This window comes from Sapajus apella, unplaced genomic scaffold (genome assembly GCF_009761245.1).
Source record: "Sapajus apella isolate SASKATOON/1434 unplaced genomic scaffold, GSC_monkey_1.0 scaffold206, whole genome shotgun sequence".
Taxonomy (NCBI): domain Eukaryota; kingdom Metazoa; phylum Chordata; class Mammalia; order Primates; family Cebidae; genus Sapajus; species Sapajus apella.
In genome coordinates this window covers 335,019-352,666 of record NW_022437146.1, presented here as the reverse complement: position 1 = coordinate 352,666, position 17,648 = coordinate 335,019, and the positions used below count along the sequence as shown (strand labels likewise).

The following is a 17,648-nucleotide window of genomic DNA, read 5'->3' as shown; positions in this document are numbered from 1 at the left end:
ATACTCATCTCTTGTAGGCTCACTTGACATCAGTTTCACAAAAGATAGGAGGCGATAAATAAAGTAAAACTGCTCTAAGATACTTGCATTGTCCAGGAATGAGTAAAAGCACTTACTTACATTAGATTTTAATAAATCAAGGATACATGTCGTATTCCAGGGTAACAACTGAAAAAGTAGTAAAATCATCTCTAGGCTATCGTAGCCACTAAAAGCATTGTAAAATAATATATAATACACTAATAGAAAATTGTAATAGCAAAAAGTCAACCAAAAGAAGAAAAAACTTAGAGTAGAAGAATATAGGACCAGTGGGACAAACAGAAAGTAAGTAATGCAATTATAGATTTAAGTCCCAAAATATTAGTTATGAATAGAAATGGATGATTAAATACTCAAAGATAGATTTAAAATTTACACACACATATATGTGTTGACATATCTTTAATGAAAAGAGACAGAAGTGTTGAAAGTAAGATGATAGAACATCAGACAGATGCTCTCCAGGGATCTAGAAGATTTGAACATCACAATTAACAGACAAGATGTAATTAACATATATATTTATATAGCCTTCATCAACTACAGGGTATATATTTATTTCAAGTGCACATAGATTATTTACTAAGATAGACTATATGCTGGATGATAAATTTGAAAAAATTTAGCAAATTTCAACAAATATTTAAGGATTAAAATATCTACAGAATATGTTTTCTGACCAGTGGAATTGAGTTATAAATCAATAACAAAAAGATAATTAGAATGATCCCCAAATGTTTGGAATTAAACAATATGCTTCCAAAAGAAAAACTCATGATGAAAGAAGACACTGCAATGGAAATTATTTTTAAATGTTACATTGAATGCTTACAGAAGTATGACATATCAAAACTTACATAATGCAGCTAAAGCCATGTTAGAGGGAAATCTGCGACCTTAAATGTAGAAAGTCTAGCACTTTGGAGGCCAAGGCGGGCGGATCACCTGAAGTCGGGAGTTCAAGACTAGCCTGGCCGACATGGTGAAACCCCATCTTTAAAAAAAAAAAAAAAGTAAAAAAAACAGAAGAAAGTCTAGGCCCGGCACGGTGGCTCATGCCTGTAATCCCAGCACTTTGGGAGGCTGAGGCGGGCAGATCACCTGAGGTCAGGAGTTTGAGACCAGCGTGGCCAACATGGTAAAGCCCCATCTCTACTAAAAATGTAAAAATTAGCCCTGCGTGGTGGCAAGTGCCTGTAATCCCAGCTACTCAGGAGGCTGAGACAGGAGAATTGCTTGAACCTGGGAGGCAGAGGTTGCAGTAAGCCAAGATCATGCCTGCACTCCAGCCTGGGCAACAAAGAGGGAAACTCCGGGAAAAAAAAAAAAAAAAAAAAAGACATTTCTCTCAAAGAACAAGAACAACAAACTAAATCAAAGGAAGGAAATGAAGATCTTATATAAATTCAATGGAAAACAAATATACAATAGAAAAAAATCAACCAAGCCAAGCGTGGTGGCTCAGGCCTGTGATCATGGAATTACATGAACCCATACGTTTGCAGTGAGCTATGATGATCTTACCGCTGCACTCCAGCCTGGGCAACAGAGTCAGAACCTGTCTCAAAAAAAAAAAAGAAAAAGACAAAATCAACCAAGCACAAAGTTGTTCCTTTAAAATGACTAATAAAATTTACAGGTTTCTGCTGATCAAGAAAAAGACCCAAATGACCATTATCAGGAATGAAAAAGAGACATCACTGCAAACGGACATTGAAAATAATTATAAGGTACATAGAAATAGAGCATAGAAGAGCGATTACTAGGGGGCTATTTAATGCATCAGAGTTTCAGATTTGCAAGATGAAGGTCTGACTATCTGTTTCACAATAATGTGAATATATTTACCACTACTGAACTGTATACTTTAAAATGATTGAGCTCTTTCCACCAGCTTTCCGTGCCGCCATATTGCTGTGCATGAATGTCCGGGCTGATGCTCTCAATGCCAAAAAGAGAGGCAAACACCAGGTTCTTATTAGGCCATGTTTCACAGTCATCATTTGGTTTCTAACTATGATGATGAAGCATGATTCCACTGGCAGATTTGAAATCTGATGATCACAGAGCTGGGAACATTGCTGTGAACGTCACAGGCAGGTTAAATAAGTGTGCAGTAATCAGCCCCAAATTTAATGTACAGCCCAAAGATCTAGAAAAATGGCAGAATAATCTGCTCCCATTCTGTCAGTTTGGATTCATCTTACTAACAACCTCAGCTGGCAACTTGGACCATGAAGAAGCAAGACAAAAACACAGGAGGGAAAATCCTAGGATTCTTTATCTAGTGATGTAATACATACTTAAAATTAAAATGCCTCGGCCGGGCGCGGTGGCTCAAGCCTGTAATCCCAGCACTTTGGGAGGCCGAGGCGGGTGGATCACGAGGTCAAGAGATCGAGACCATCCTGGTCAACATGGTGAAACCCCGTCTCTACTAAAACTACAAAAAATTAGCTGGGCATGGTGGCGCGTGCCTGTAGTCCCAGCTACTCAGGAGGCTGAGGCAGGAGAATTGCCTGAACCCAGGAGGCGGAGGTTGCGGTGAGCCAAGATCGCGCCATTGCACCCCAGCCTGGGTAACAAGAGCGAAACTCCGTCTCAAAAAAAAAAAAAAAAAAAATTAAAATGCCTCATAGGTTAATCTCTTGAGCCTAAGAGTTCAACACCAGCCTGGGCAACATGGCAAAACCCCGTCTCAACAAAAAATAGAAAAAAATAGCCCAGCATGGTTGAGCATGCCTGTGGTCTCAGCTACTCAGCAGGCTGAGGCAGGAGACTCACCTGAGTCCAGGAAGTGGAGACTGCAATGAGCCATGACTGTGCCACTGCACTCCAGCCTGGGCAACAGAGATCATGTCTCAAAACGATTTTTTAAAAATTAAATTTAAAAGTAAAATAAAATGCCTCACTGGACAAAAACCAAAATAAATAAAAGTGGTTGAGATGGCAATTTTTATGTGCTTTTTAACACACACACACACAAACACACACACAAATAAAAGGGGGTTATGAGAACCTTGTTAGTAAATTCTGAAAATAAATTGACAATTTTGAAAATTGCAAAGTACCAAAATTGATACAGGAAGAAATAGGAAACCTAAATTCTCCTACATCTAGGTAATAAATTGAATCCATAGTTTAAAATATTTCCTCAAAGAAAAACTCTAGGCTTAGATGATTTCATTGTTAAATTCTTTATAACATTTAAGGGAAAAAGTAACACCAGTCTTCTACAGATATGTCGAGACTAGAAAAAGAGGAAAAATTCCCAACTTTTTCTGTGAGACAAGCATATCATTGATACCAAATCACTATAAGGGCATTACAAGAAAGGAAAATTGCAGGTTAATTTCTTTTATGAATACAGATGTAATGAATACAAATTTCTTTTATGAATACAAATGTTGCCTAGGCTGGAGTGCAGTGGTGTGATCTCAGCTTACTGCAACCTCTGCCTCCCAGGTTCAAGTGATTCTTCTTCCTCAGACTCCCAGGTAGCTGGGGTTACAGGCACACAATCACGCCTGGCTAATTTTTGTATTTTTAGTAGAGACAGGGTTACACCATGTTGACCAGGCTGGTCTCGGACTGCTGACCTCAGGTGATCCATTCATTTCAGCCTCCCAACCAGATATAAATGTTTTAAGAAAATACTAGCTAAGGCCGGGTGCAGTGGCTCACACTTGTAATTCCAGCACTGGGAGGCTGAGGCGGGTGGATCATTTGAGGTCAGGAGCTTGAGACCAGCCTGACCAACATGGTAAAACCCCATCTATACTAAAAATACAAAAAAATTAGCCAGGCATGGTGGTGCATGTCTGTAGTCCCAGCTACTCGGGAGGCTGAGGCAGGAGAATTACTTGAACCCAGGAGGTGGAGGTTGCAGTGAGCCAAGATCACCCCACTGCACTCCAGCCTGGGCAACAGAGCCAGACTCCATCTCAAAAAAAAAGGAGAGAACATTTGTATTACAAGTCTTAAAATGAGGAGGCAATGATTAAACACATGGAACTTAAAATTACAATTAGAATACACAACAGTAAAATTTTGTTCTTTGCTTCTGAAGGAGCATCTTATAACAGGTAACGTTAAATTTTTAAAATAATATAAAAGGGGAGTTAAATACCTGAAAATTTAAATAAAATGAAGTCAAAAAAGGAAACAAATTTATTGCAATAGATAGAAATTATATTTTAAAGGCTAAAAATCATAAATTCACTACACAACAAGCCCTATTGTCTTGGCTCCTTCATAAAGATGACTGAAAGGAAACTGGGAAGTGGTTTGGGAAATAGCAGATCCTGGGTTATGGTGGGAAGTTCACAGGTTGGTACTGGCTGGGACAGCTGAGTTTTGAAGGTACTCTGCAGTCACAGGGGTGCTGGAGGGCCTGAATCACATTTATGAAGTATTTGTACTGTAGTTTTATTGTTTTTTGTTGGTTTGTTTGTTTTAAGACGGAGTCTGGCTCTGTCACCAGGCTGGAGTGCAGTGGCACAATCTCAGCTCACTGCAACCTCTGCCTCCTAGGTTCAAGTGATTCTTCTGCCTCAGCTTCCCAAGTAGCTGGGATTAGGATTACAGGCACGCACCACCACGCCTGGCTAATGTTTTTGTATTTTAGTAGAGATGGAGTTTCACTGTTTTGGCCAGGCTGGCCCGGAACGCCTGACCTCAAGTGATCCACCCACTTCAGCCTCCCAAAGTACTAGGATTACAGGCATGAGCCACTGCGCCTGGTCTGTACTGTAGTTTAAAAAGTGATTCATTAAAATCTGTTAATGCCAACCGAAAAGAAAAAAAAAATCCCAAAAAGCTACACACACAATAGAACACAGAAAATGTGCAGAGCTGCAACTTCTTTTCACAGCTGATTAAAAACAAATTCTGCCGTTCTCCCTAGACTCCCCTTTGATATAGTAGGTAAACAAAATTGATTTTGTGTGATTGATTTTGACACTTTCTGGCACCCCACACTGTACTGGCATCAGTGATACAGCCCCAGTTCAGATGTGCAGTACTTCAGATGGGAAACATTGTCACAGGAATCCAGTTTTGCATATACATCATCAAAATGGCAGTCAGTCATGGGGTTGCCATGTTTTTATCTTAATACATACAAAACAAACAAACAAACAAAAAGCATTTCCTAAACTTCAACACCTACTCTTGATTTTTTTTTTTTTTTTTTGAGACAGTGTTTGCTCTTTTGCCCAGTCTGGAATGCAGTGGCACAGTCTCGGCTCTCTGCAACCTCTGCTTCCTGGGTTCAAGTGATTCTTATGCCTCAGCCTCCCCAGTAGCTGGAACTACAGTCATGCACCACCACGCCCACTTTACTTTTTTGTAATCTTAGTAGAGACGGTTTCATTATGTTGTCCAGGCTGGTCATGAACTCCTGGACTCAAGTGATCCCTCCCAAAGTGCTGGGATTACAGGTGTGACCCACCACGCCCAGCCTCCATTCTTGATTTTAAAAGAAAATAACTTTTAAGCTTTGTGCAGTGGCAGTATCATAGCCAATGAGGTTTATCCGAGGCGTGATTATTGCTCATTGAAAACTTTTCCCAATACCCCGCCATGAGGACTTGAAATATAGTCGGCATTGGCAATTTTTGACAGTCTCTATGGAGACTGAATAAAAAAATAATAAATAAATAAATGGAAAAAAACAAAGAACTTTTAGCAAACTAGGAAACAGAGTACTTAATCTAATAATTGATTTTTTAAAACTACAGCAAACATTATACTCATCAGTGAAATATTAAACACTTTTCCCCTAAGTTTGTAAATAAGGTTATCTGCTGTCTCTGTCTCTTTCAACTTATATTGACAGTGTTAGCCATTACAATATGGCAAGGAAAATAAATAAAAGGTGTGAGGATTAGAAAGGAAGAATGAAACTGTCACTCTTCACAGAGAAAACGATTAGATGTAGAAAATTCAATTTATATATTCTGCAAATCAGCTCTTAATAAGTACATTTAACAGGGTCAATTATATATAGACTAACAATAAGCAATTTAAAATGAAATTTTTGGCCAGTCGCGGTGCCTCATGCCTGTAACCCCAGCACTTTGGGAGGCCGACGTGGGTGGGTCACCAGAGGTCAGGAGTTCGAGACCAGCCTGATCAACATGGGGAAACCCCGTCTGTACTAAAAATACAAAAATTAGCCCGGCGTGCTGGCAGGTGCCTGTAATCCCAGCTACTCAGGAGGCTGAGGCAGGAGAATTGCTTGAACATGGGAGGCGGAGGTTGCAGTGAGCTGAGATCGCACCATTGCACTCCAGCCTGGGTGACAAGAGCAAAACTTCGTCTCTAAATAAATAAATAAATAAAATGAAATCATCAAAAAGATATCATTTACAAAAGCATCAAAAAATACTGAGGAATATATCTAAGAGAAGATATGCAAGGCTTTTATACAGAGAACTATTATGCATTATTGAGATAAATTAAAAATGGCCTAAATAAATAAATATAGCAGGTTGATGGAATGAAGGACACAATACTATGAAGATTTTAATTCTCCCCAAAGTGATTTATAGACTATGATTTCAGTTAGATTCCAGTTGGTGGATATGAGTGTGTGTGTATTGAAACTTGACCAACTGATCCTAGAATTTTTTTTTGAGACAGGGTTTTACTCTGTCACCCAGGCCGGAGTGCAGTGGCACAATTATGGCTCACTGTAGCCGTGACCTCTGGGGCTCAGGTGATCCTCCCACCTCAGCCTCCTAAATAGCTGGGACTATAGGCATGCACCACCATGCCCGGCTACTTTTTGTATTTTTTGTAGAGATGGGATTTCACCATGTTGCCAGGCTGGTCTCAAACTCCTGGGCTTAGGCAATCCTCCCACCTTGGCCTCTCAAAGTGTTGAGATTACAGGTGTGAGCCACCATGCCCAGCCTGGAATTTATGTGGAAATGTAGAGTCAAGAATAACAAGAACATTTTTTTTTTTTTTTTTTTTTGAGACGGAGTTTCGCTCTTGTTACCCAGGCTGGAGTGCAATGGCGCGATCTCGGCTCACCACAACCTCCGCCACCTGGGTTCAGGCAATTCTCCTGCCTCAGCCTCCTGAGTAGCTGGGACTACAGACACGCGCCACCATGCCCAGCTAATTTTTTGTAGTTTTAGTAGAGACGGGGTTTCACCGTGTTGACCAGGATGGTCTCGATCTCTTGACCTTGTGATCCACCCACCTCGGCCTCCCAAAGTGCTGGGATTACAGGCTTGAGCCACCGCGCCTGGCCTAACAAGAACATTTTTAAGATTTTTTTTTTTTTTTTTTTTTTTTTGAGACGGAGTTTCACTCTTGTTACCCAGGCTGGAGTGCAATGGCGTGATCTCGGCTTACCGCAACCTCCGCCTCCTGGGTTCAGGCAATTCTCCTGCCTCAGCCTCCTGAGTAGCTGGGATTACAGGCACGCACCACCATGCCCAGCTAATTTTTTTTTTTTTGTATTTTTAGTAGAGACGGGGTTTCACCATGTTGACCAGAATGGTCTCGATCTCTTGACCTCGTGATCCACCCGCCTCGGCCTCCCAAAGTGCTGAGATTACAGGCGTGAGCCGCCGCACCTGGCTGAACATTTTGAAGATTAATAAAGCAAGAGGACTTAGAAACTGGAAATCAAGACTTTTGATAAAGCCCCAGTAGTTAAGACGGTAAGGTATTGATGCAAGGATGAACAGGTAGCAGAACAGAATAGAGTTCTGAAACAGCTGTGCACATACAGTCACTTGACTAATGACAGAGGTGGCACTGCACAGCAGTGGGGTAAGGATGGTCTTTTTAAGATAGTGCTGGCTCCACCGAATATTTATAAAGAAAGAAATGAATCTTAATTCCTACTTCACATTATACTGAAAAATTCTTGAAATGGATGATAGATCTCAATGCAAAAGGTAAAACCATGAAGCTTCTAAGAAATAAAATAAAATGTCATCAAAATCTTTAGATAGGCAAAGACCTCTTAAACTGGACTCAGAAAACCCTAACCATACAATAAAAGATAGATAATTTGTTCCACACTAAATTTAAGAAACTTTGCTCATCAAAATACAGTTTTGGAAGAAGGTACCTGCAATGCTTTTAACTCACAAAGGACTCATAGTCAGAAAAAAGAAAAGAAAAAAAAAGACTGACAACCTGATGGGAAAATGCAGAAAGAGGCATTTCAGAGTGAAACAGATATAAAAATAGCCTGCAAATGTATGAAAAGTGTTCATCCTTTTTGGTCATTGGGGGAATATAAATTAAAACATACTGAAATGCCGTTATACACCAGCCAGAATGCTGAGATGAAAGAAACAAAATATCAATTATTGGCATAGAAAGAGAGCAACCGGAGTTCTCATTTACTGGTGGGAGTTCAGAGTTGGCACAGCCACTATGGAACATGGTCAGTGTCTGCTGAAGCTGAACATATGTACACCCTAAGACCCAGCAATCCCACTCCTAGGCATCATCTGAGGAAACTGTATGTACATGTGTACAAAAGTGGCCCATGATGGCTGTAGTCGGGCACATGAATAACAAATCTGAGGCCTATAAATAAAGCTGACCTCTTGCCTGTATGACTGGAGTTCAAGTAGTTCACTGGCAGGCACTAGTCATAACCCATTTATCAGAGGTAGAACAAAGACAGGATGGAATTGGTCGACCCCCACCAGACCCTAAGTTGCCTAATCTTTCTCCCACCCCACGCAAGTGCACGTTTACCTTTTCGTATGGCTAGCATCACTGGGCACTAATCAAAATCACGAGAATGGAAAGCTGCTTCCCTGCCTCACCTCCACTACTCCTCCTTTCCATGCCATGAGCATCCCCCTGTTGGAAAATGTATATCCACTGTGCCTCATGCAGCCTCCTTTGAGGCACATTCTCCATCTATATGGAGTCTGTGTTCCTGGACCTACATCTTCAAACCTGCCTCAGAATAAATCCAGCCAGGTGGAGTGATTCACATCTGTAATCCCAGCACTTTAGGAGGCCAAGGTGGGAGGATCATGTAAGTCCAGGAATTTTGGTCAACATAACAAGACCCTGGCTCTACAAAAGAAAAATTTAAAAATTAGCCAGGCTTGGTGGCATATACCTGTAGTCCCAGTTACTGGAAAGGCTGAGGCAGGAGAGTTGCCTGAGCCCAGGAGGTTGAAGCTACAGTGAGCTAGGATTGCACCACTGCACTCCACTTCAGATTGGAAAACAGAATGAGAGCATCTCAAAAAAAAATTATTTTTAATTAAAAAAATTAATAAAACAGAAGAAATCCAACCATGAGTTTCTAGTTACAATGCCTGTTATTTCACAAGGCATGTGAGAAGCAGCTTGGAGTTCAGTGTCCTCCTCTACTGGCACCTCCACGTGTTCAGCTATCCCCAAAGTACCCCAAACCCAGTCCTTTGGGTTTTTATGGAGGGTTCATTACATGGGCATGACTGATTAAACTGCTGGCCATGGGTGATCAACTTAACCATCAGCTCCTCTCCCCTCCCTGGAGCATGCGGGGGTGAGGCTGAAAGTCACAGCCCTCCCGTCCTGCCTTGGTCTTTCTGGTGGTCAGCCCCATCCTGGAGCTACATGGGGGCTGCCTGTCTTCACTCACCTCTTTAACACATGAAGGACACCACTGTGGAGATTCTAAAGACTTTAGGAGTTCAGGCCAGGAAGCCTGGATAAAAACCAAATATATGTTTCATAGTATCGCAGATGGCTTTATTTCATCCTGAAGAGCAGGAAACCCCTGTCATCAGCTCTTTGTTTTTCATCTTCCTCCCTTAGCACTGTTGGATTGTGCCTATACTCCTGGGGGCTGAGGATCCTTTGTCAGAAATGAAACAGGTCAGATTTTATGTGGGGCCTTGCTACTGTGTTTAGATTACTAGTAAGCATCTTTGAATTCATCCCATTTTAACATTTTTATTTATTTGTATTGGTTTTTTTTTTTGAGATAGAGTCTCACTCTTGAGACTGGAGCGCAGTGGCATGATCTCGCTCACTGCAACTTCACCTCCTGGGTTCAAGCAATTCTTCTGCCTTGGCCTCCCAAGTAGCTATGATTGCAGGTACCCACCACCATCCTTGGTGCAGTGATTATTTCGTGGGTGTATTCTCTTTGTAGAAAGTCATTGAATGGGATACTTACGATTTGTGCACATATCTGTATCTAGGTTATACATACAAATTTTTGTATTTTTAGTAGAGATGGGGTTTCACCATGTTGGCCAGGCTGGTCTCAAACTCCTGACCTTAGGTAATCCTCCCACCTCGGCCTCCCAACGTGCTGGGATTACAGGCATGAGCCACTGTACCTGGCCTATATTTCATTTTTATTTATTAATAAAAAAATTGTTTAGGTTTTGGGACAAGGTCTCACTGTGTTGCTCAGGCTGGGCTTGAACTCCTGTGCTCAAGTGATCCTCCCACCTCAGTCTCCCTAGTAGCTGGGGTTACAGGTACTGACCATCAATCCCGACTTCATGCCAATTTTTTAAATGCAGAAGACTTTCAATATAGAAAAGTGAAGAAAACAGAAGTTGTCCTGGTGCTCGTGTGCTAGCTTTCATTTAATACTCATCTGTTGGGTAATCTGTTGAGATTTTTGGGGGCAAACCTCCATGCCCATCAAGTTGAAGAATTTCTAATTCTAATTTCAAGGCTACAGTAATCAAGACAATATGGTGTTAGTGTTCCTAAAAGAAAAACTTAGCCAGGCATGGTGGCACATGCCTGTAATCCCAGTACTTTGGGAGGCCAAGGCAGGCAGATCACAAGATCAAGAGTTTGAGACCATCCTGGCCAACATGGTGAAACCCTGTCTCTACTAAAAATACAAAAATTAGCCAGGCATGGTGGCAGACGCCTGTAATCCCAGCTACTCTGGAGGCTGAGGCGAGAGAATTGCTTGAACCCAGGAGGCAGAGGTTGCAGTGAGCCAAGATCTCGCCACTGCCCTCCAGCCTGGGCAACAGGGCAAGACTCTGTCTCAAAAAAAAAAAAAAAAAAAAAATTAGAGAAACTAAATTTAAAAGAGTTTAATTGAGCAAGAATGATTGAAGAATCAGGCAGCCCCCAGGACCAAAATAGGTTCAGAGCAACTCCAGGGCTGCCCTGCCCCATGGTTGTATTTATGGACAGAAAAAGGGAAGTGAGGTATAGGAAAGGGAAGTGATGAGGTACCGAAACAGCCGGATGGGTGAAGCTCAGCCTTTGCCTTACTGAACATGGTTTGCACTGTTGGCCACTTGTGATTGGCTGAAACTCAGCTTCTGAGATTGGCTGAGACTTAGCTTCTTGGTACAAGAGTAGGTTACACTCTCACACATCCAGTTAGGTGATAGTTCACTGTGTATGGAGGAACTGTTAGGCCGAACTTAAAATATGTAAGGAAGCAGTTTAGTTTAAATTTAATTTAACAGTATAAAGATAGACAGATGGATTGCTGGAACACAGTAGTGCCCAGAAACAGACCCACACATTTACAATCAATAGATTTTCCATAAAGGTGCCAAGACAATTCAGTGGGGGAACGGATAATCTTTTAACCAATCAACAATGGAACAACTGGATATCCATAAGCAAAAAAAAAAAAAAAAAAAAAAAAAAAAATAAACTCCAACCCTTATTTTCTACCATTTTCAAAGATTTACTTGAAGTGGACTATCTAAGTATTAAAAACTAAGACTATAAAGCTTCTAGATAAACACATAGGAGAAAATCTTAGTAACCTTAGGATTCTTAAATCTGACACAAAAAGCACAAACTATAGTAAGAAAAAAAATCAATAAATTTGACCTTACCAAAATTTGAAACTTTTAATATTCAAAAGATATTGTTATAAAAATGGAAAAGCAAGCCACAGACTGGGAGGAAATATTTGCAAAATGTATGTCTGACAAGACTTGCATCTAGAATTTTTTAAATTAATTTATTTTTTTAAGACAGGGTTTCGCTCTGTAGTCCAAGCTGGAGGGCGTTGATGCAATCTCAGCTCACTGCAGCCTCTGCTTCCCGGACTCAAGCGATCCTCCACCTCTGTCTCCCAAGTAGCTGGGACTGCAGGTGCTCACCACTACACCTGGCTCCTTTTTGTATTTTTATTAGAGACAGGGTTTTGCCATGTTACCTCAGCTGGTCTTGAACTCTTGAGCTCAAGTGATCTGCCTCCGCCTCACAGTGTACTGAGATTACAAGCATAAGCCACCATGCCCAGCCTAGAATTTTTTAAAAACTCTTATACTTGGCCGGACGCGGTGGCTCAAGCCTGTAATCCCAGCACTTTGGGAGGCTGAGGCGGGTGGATCATGAGGTCAAGAGATCGAGACCATCCTGGTCAACATGGTGAAACCCCATCTCTACTAAAAATACAAAAAATTAGCTGGGCATGGTGGTGCGTGCCTGTAACCCCAGCTACTCAGGAGGCTGAGGCAGGAGAATTGCCTGAACCCAGGAGGCGGAGGTTGCGGTGAGCCGAGATCGCGCCATTGCACTCCAGCCTGGGTAACGTGAGTGAAACTCCGTCTCAAAAAAAAAAAAAAAAAAAAAAAACTCTTATACTTGATAATAATCGAAGACAGCCCAAGCCGGGCATGGTGGTTTGCACCTGTCATCTCAGCACTTTGAGAGGCTGAGTCAGATCGCTTGAGCTCAGGAGTTCGAGACCAGCCTGGCCAACATGGTGAAACTCTGTCTCTATTAAAAATACAAAAATTAGCCAGGGATTGTGGCCCACACCTGTAATCTCAGCTACTCTGGAGGCTGAGGCACAAGAATCTCTTGAACTCAGGAGATGGAGGTTGCAGTGAGCCGAGATCACACCATTGCTCTCCAGCCTGGGTAACAGAGCAAGACTGTCTCCAAAAAATTAAAAAACAAATTTTTTTTAAAGCCCAGTTTTTTTAATGGGCTAAAGAGTTGAAGAAAACACTTCGCAAAAGAAGATATACAGTTGGCTAATAAGCCCATGAAAAGATGCTCAGCATCATTAGTCATCAGGGAAATGCAAATTAAAACTACAATGAGAAACTACTACACTCCTGCTAGAATGCCTAAACTTTTCCAAGACTGACCATGTCAAGCGTGTGTGAGTATGAAAAGGAGCTGGGACTTCCATACGCTGCCAATAGGACTATCCTAGAACAGCTTGGCAGTTTCTGTAAAAGTTCGTTTTTTTGCAGTCATTTCACTCCTGAGTATTTACAGATCTAGGAGATATGAAAGCATATGTTCACATAGCCTATGTGCACAGATGTTCATAGCAACTTTATTTGTAAGAGACAATATATAAGATGTGATTCCATTTATATAAAATTCTAGAAAGAGTCAAACTAACCTATGTTTCCCTGGCAATAGAAATAGGGTAGAAAGAAGGGGAAGGGATTATCGAGAGGTACCAGGAAACTTTGGGGTGATAGATACGTTTGTTATCTTCATTCTGGTGATGGTGTCACCGGTGTGTACAGATGTCAGCACTCACCAAATTATGTACTTTAAACATGTGCATTTCATTGTATGTCAGTTATACACCAGTAAAACTTACAGTTTAGTAGAAAAGGAAATGTAAGCATGGTTTAGCTTTGAGTAGCACAAATAGTCAATTAACCTAAATACGGAATTTTAAAATCAAATAAAATTATATTAAGGCAATTGAAAGTATGTGCAATGTGGGGGTGGGGGTTAGGAGAAAATCCTCATCTTCCACAGTGGGAATTTAGTAGATAAAGTCTAAGACTGAAAAAATTCAGAAGGACCAATATAGGCATATTATTAGAGACATGGAGGTAAATGCTAAGAATCAGCTAAAAGCATCTGTCTCTGAGAAGTGGAGACTACTGGTCTTAAGAACACATGTGGAATGAACTAAACCATATGAAGGTATAACTTTCATATAATTATAAACTTTAAAATATATTATCCGAGGCCGGGCGTGGTGACTCTTGCCTGTAATCCCAGCACTTTGGGTGGCTGAGGCAGGTGAATCACCTGAGGTCATCTTATGGAGCACTGCCCCCAGCCCTCTCATCTGAGCACCTGTTCTGGTTTGGTCCTGGGGATAGGCATGGAGTCCCCTCATCAGCTGGGCAGACTTGGGGGCTCTGATATATATATATGTATATAAAATTATTATTATTTATTTTTTAGATGGAGTTTTGCTCTTGCTGCCCAGGCTGGAGGGCAGTAGTGTGATCACGGCTCACTGCAAAACCTCCGCCTCTCAGGTTCAAGCGATTCTCCTGCCTCAGCCTCCCAAACAGCTGGGACTACAGGTGCGAGTCACCACATCCAGCTAATTTTTGTATTTTCAGTAGAGACGGGCTTTCACCATATTGGGCAGCCTGGTCTCGATCTCTTGACCTCGTGATCTGCCCACCTCAGCCTCCCAAAGTGCTGGGATTATAGGAATGAGCCACTGTGCCTGGCCAAGTGTTCACATTTCTAAGTGGAATCCTTTTAAGAGGACTAGGCAGCTTTTGGTTTGAGAAGCTCCAGTGGTTAGTCTCTTGGGGATCCAAAGATTGGGGCTTAGATGCTTAAAGCATGCTTGAATTGAAGGATGCCCACACTCTTTCCATTTCTCTAATAAGAGCCCCAAATGAAGGATATTTAAGAAAATGTCATGCTTCAAAGATAATCTGCATTGTTTCCTCCAAGCTCTATGAGAAACATAAGCCTGATGACCTATTAAGTCTCTTTTTCTTCTTCTTTTTCAGGTGGTCACTTCTTTCATCGAAACTCTTTGTCCCCTCGGAGTCTGGTGTATGAAAGTGAATTCTCCACAATTGAACCTTCTTTGGACATATATGATGAGAACAAAACCTGATTTTTAAACATGGGCTGTAGGGTCACTGCTTTTGTGATTTGATTTCTGATCACCTTTCTTATTTTGTATTCTGTCAGCATCCGTTTTGGAAGAATGGCAGCGCTTTCCAAGCACAGGTTGGGGTTCAGGGTTAATTTGCAAAGTTCCTCCAAGGCGAGGCTTTGAGGACAGCAGTATTGCCCAGATGAGCCTTGTGGAATTGAAAATGCGTCCAAGCTGATTATTGAAGGTGGGCGCCTTAGCAAGCCTGGCTGTTTCCAGAGAAGAGGCTAGGCCCGGGATTAATGTTGCATTGCAGATGCATCTCTGAATAATCACATGCTGTTCTGTGCCAGGGAAGTTGGGGTTTTTAACATCCTTTTGTGGTCCCCGCTTACGATGCATATTGCCCTGTGGGAGAAGCTTCCTACCCCTGCGGAGTGCAGGTGCTGCTCCCTGACCTACTCTGGATGGTCCCCTCTTGCTTATTCTACTTCCTGCTGAAGAGCCTCTTCTAAAGGGGGTTGAGAAAAGGCCTTGCCTTTGTACCTCCTCTGAGACTCTGACCAACCACTTCCTGCCAGGGCAGGGCCATGGGAGATGCAGGCCGTGGGACCGGGTCTATGTGCAGGGCCAGGCAGCCATCTGCATCGCCATTTTTCAGCCTCCGTGTTGAGCATGACGTAAAGTGACAAGTGTTTATGTCAGCACGAAAACACTGAAGGCCTCTCCATCCCTGCAGCCTGTAGACATGTCTACTCGGCCACCCCTGAGGTGTGTGTATAGGGAGGTGGCACCTGGGAGCCCAGCACAGCAGTGTCTCTGGGTACAGTAATTTCAGGGGGGATGGTCAGCAATTGTGAAAAACAGAACGATCTGGAATGTCTCATTGGGAAGACCAAACCCCCATCTTGCTGCAGATACCAGATAAGCACCCATCTTCAGTGTCCACTGTGCAGCCCAATCCTCCCCACCAGCCCCAGCATAGCATGAAAAAGGCACAGGAGCACTGGCTGCCAGGCTTACAGGACGGTGCAGCAGCCAGCGTGCCAGGCATCAGGGACATGCGGGATTTTCCCACACACCTTGGATGACATCGAATTAACATGATGAGAAACTTGCATCTTACAAGTGATCCCAGTACAGAACCACCATGGGCAAATTTATAAAACAAATCTGTACACCCTCTTTACAAAAGGACACAACCGAGTTGAATCTGCTTCTCCTTATTACTATGAGCTGCGTGGCGGCGTGCGGTGTACAGACCCTTGTTGTGAGAGCAGGAACCTCAGTCTCCATGTGCCTAGGGTCTGATCTGGTGGCAAACTGAGCAGATGCGTGAATCCCCCGCCCTGTTCTCACTGACTGTGGAACATAAGTTTGAAGTGAACACTTGCCATTTTCCCATGTGCAGCTTCTCCTGAGTGTCTTTTCTCATAATGCGTCAGTAACATGCCTCAGACACAGGTATGCCTGAAAGAAACCTGCAGAGCCCTGAATGGGGACAGCCTTCATGAGTGTTGTCAGAGAGTGAGCAGTGGCATTTTGTTTTCACTCGTTTGAGACTAGAACGGTGCAGATTTTAAAGGTCTTAGCAGCTTTTGTGTTTTACCTTTTACCAAGGGCTTGGGGGTTTTTTTTTCTTTACTATAGTCTTTGTACTATAAAAATATTTTCAATGAGCAGTTTCAATATACCATAGTTCAGAAAAACAGGTTTTTCCATTGGGCTCTCAGAGGGAGGATGAGTCTGCAGGAGGCTAGAACCATTTGCGGGAGGTTCCAGACATGTGCCTGCTTGTGTATGTGCTTGGCCCGCCTGAAAGATAGGACAGCTCAGTTCTGATTGTTGCCTTGTTGTCTATACCACCTCCTTGTTTTCCCAAACCAAAACTCAGACCCCAGTGTAGCATTTTCTCCTGATTTGAGGTCTTACAAAGGCATGTACATTAAATTCCACTCAACACATTTTTTTTTTTTTTGAGACAAAGTCTCACTCTGTCACCCAGGCTGGAGTGCAGTGGCGCAATCTTGGCTCACTGCAACCTCCACCTCCGAGTTCAAGCGATTCTCCTGCCTCAGCTTCCTGAGTAGCTGGAACTACAGGCGTGCGCCACCACACCCGGCTAATGTTTGTATTTTTAGTAGAGATGGGGTTTCACCATGTTGGCCAGGCTGGTCTCAAACTCCTGACCTCCGGTGATCCACCCTCCTTGGCCTCCCAAAGTGCTGGGATTACAGGCATGACCCACCACGCCTGGTTTCAACACAGTTTCTTTACTGAAAAAGTATGAAATTACTTAAGAAGAAATAACAATTTCAGGCCCCTAGAATCTGTCTATTAATATAACATTTGAATTTCTGGGAAATCTGGGGCACACATTTACTGTAGAATAACCAAGGAGGCATTCCTTACAGGGGAGTATACTCAGAACAGTGCTCCGGGTCTTAGCTTGACACCCTTCTCTGGAAAATCGGTGTCATTCTCTGGCTCAGCTACAGAATGTCCTATCTTTGTCAGGAGGGACACTAACTTCTCATTAAGATCTTGTTCTTCAGAAGTACAGAGGATGGTTTGGTTTTTGGTTTCTGATTTTTGTTTTTGTTTTGAGACAGGGTCTCACTCTGTCACCCAGGCTGGACAGTGGCACAACCTCGGCTCACTGCAGCCTCCACCTCCTGGGCTCAAGTGATCCTCCTACCTCAGCCCAAGAATAGCTGGAACCACAGGCACAATTCACCACGCCCAGCTAATTTTTGTATTTTCTCTAGAGACATGGGACTTCGCCATG

At 42.5% G+C, this 17,648-nt stretch overlaps 1 protein-coding gene and 1 non-coding gene across 2 annotated transcripts in view; both read left to right on the top strand.

Moving 5' to 3' along the window:
* Positions 1–16,270, top strand: part of RNF130 (ring finger protein 130) — a 173,737-nt gene extending 157,467 nt beyond the window's left edge. The window contains exon 8 of the mRNA XM_032270237.1: positions 14,769–16,270. Within this exon, the coding sequence (XP_032126128.1) occupies positions 14,769–14,878 (110 nt within the window). The 3' untranslated portion in view covers positions 14,879–16,270. The remainder of the gene's footprint in view (positions 1–14,768) is intronic.
* LOC116544135 lies at positions 5,539–5,679 on the top strand. The gene has a single exon (XR_004265829.1). It is a non-coding gene; the product is annotated as a U4 spliceosomal RNA (small nuclear RNA).
* Positions 16,271–17,648: the final 1,378 nt, after the last annotated feature.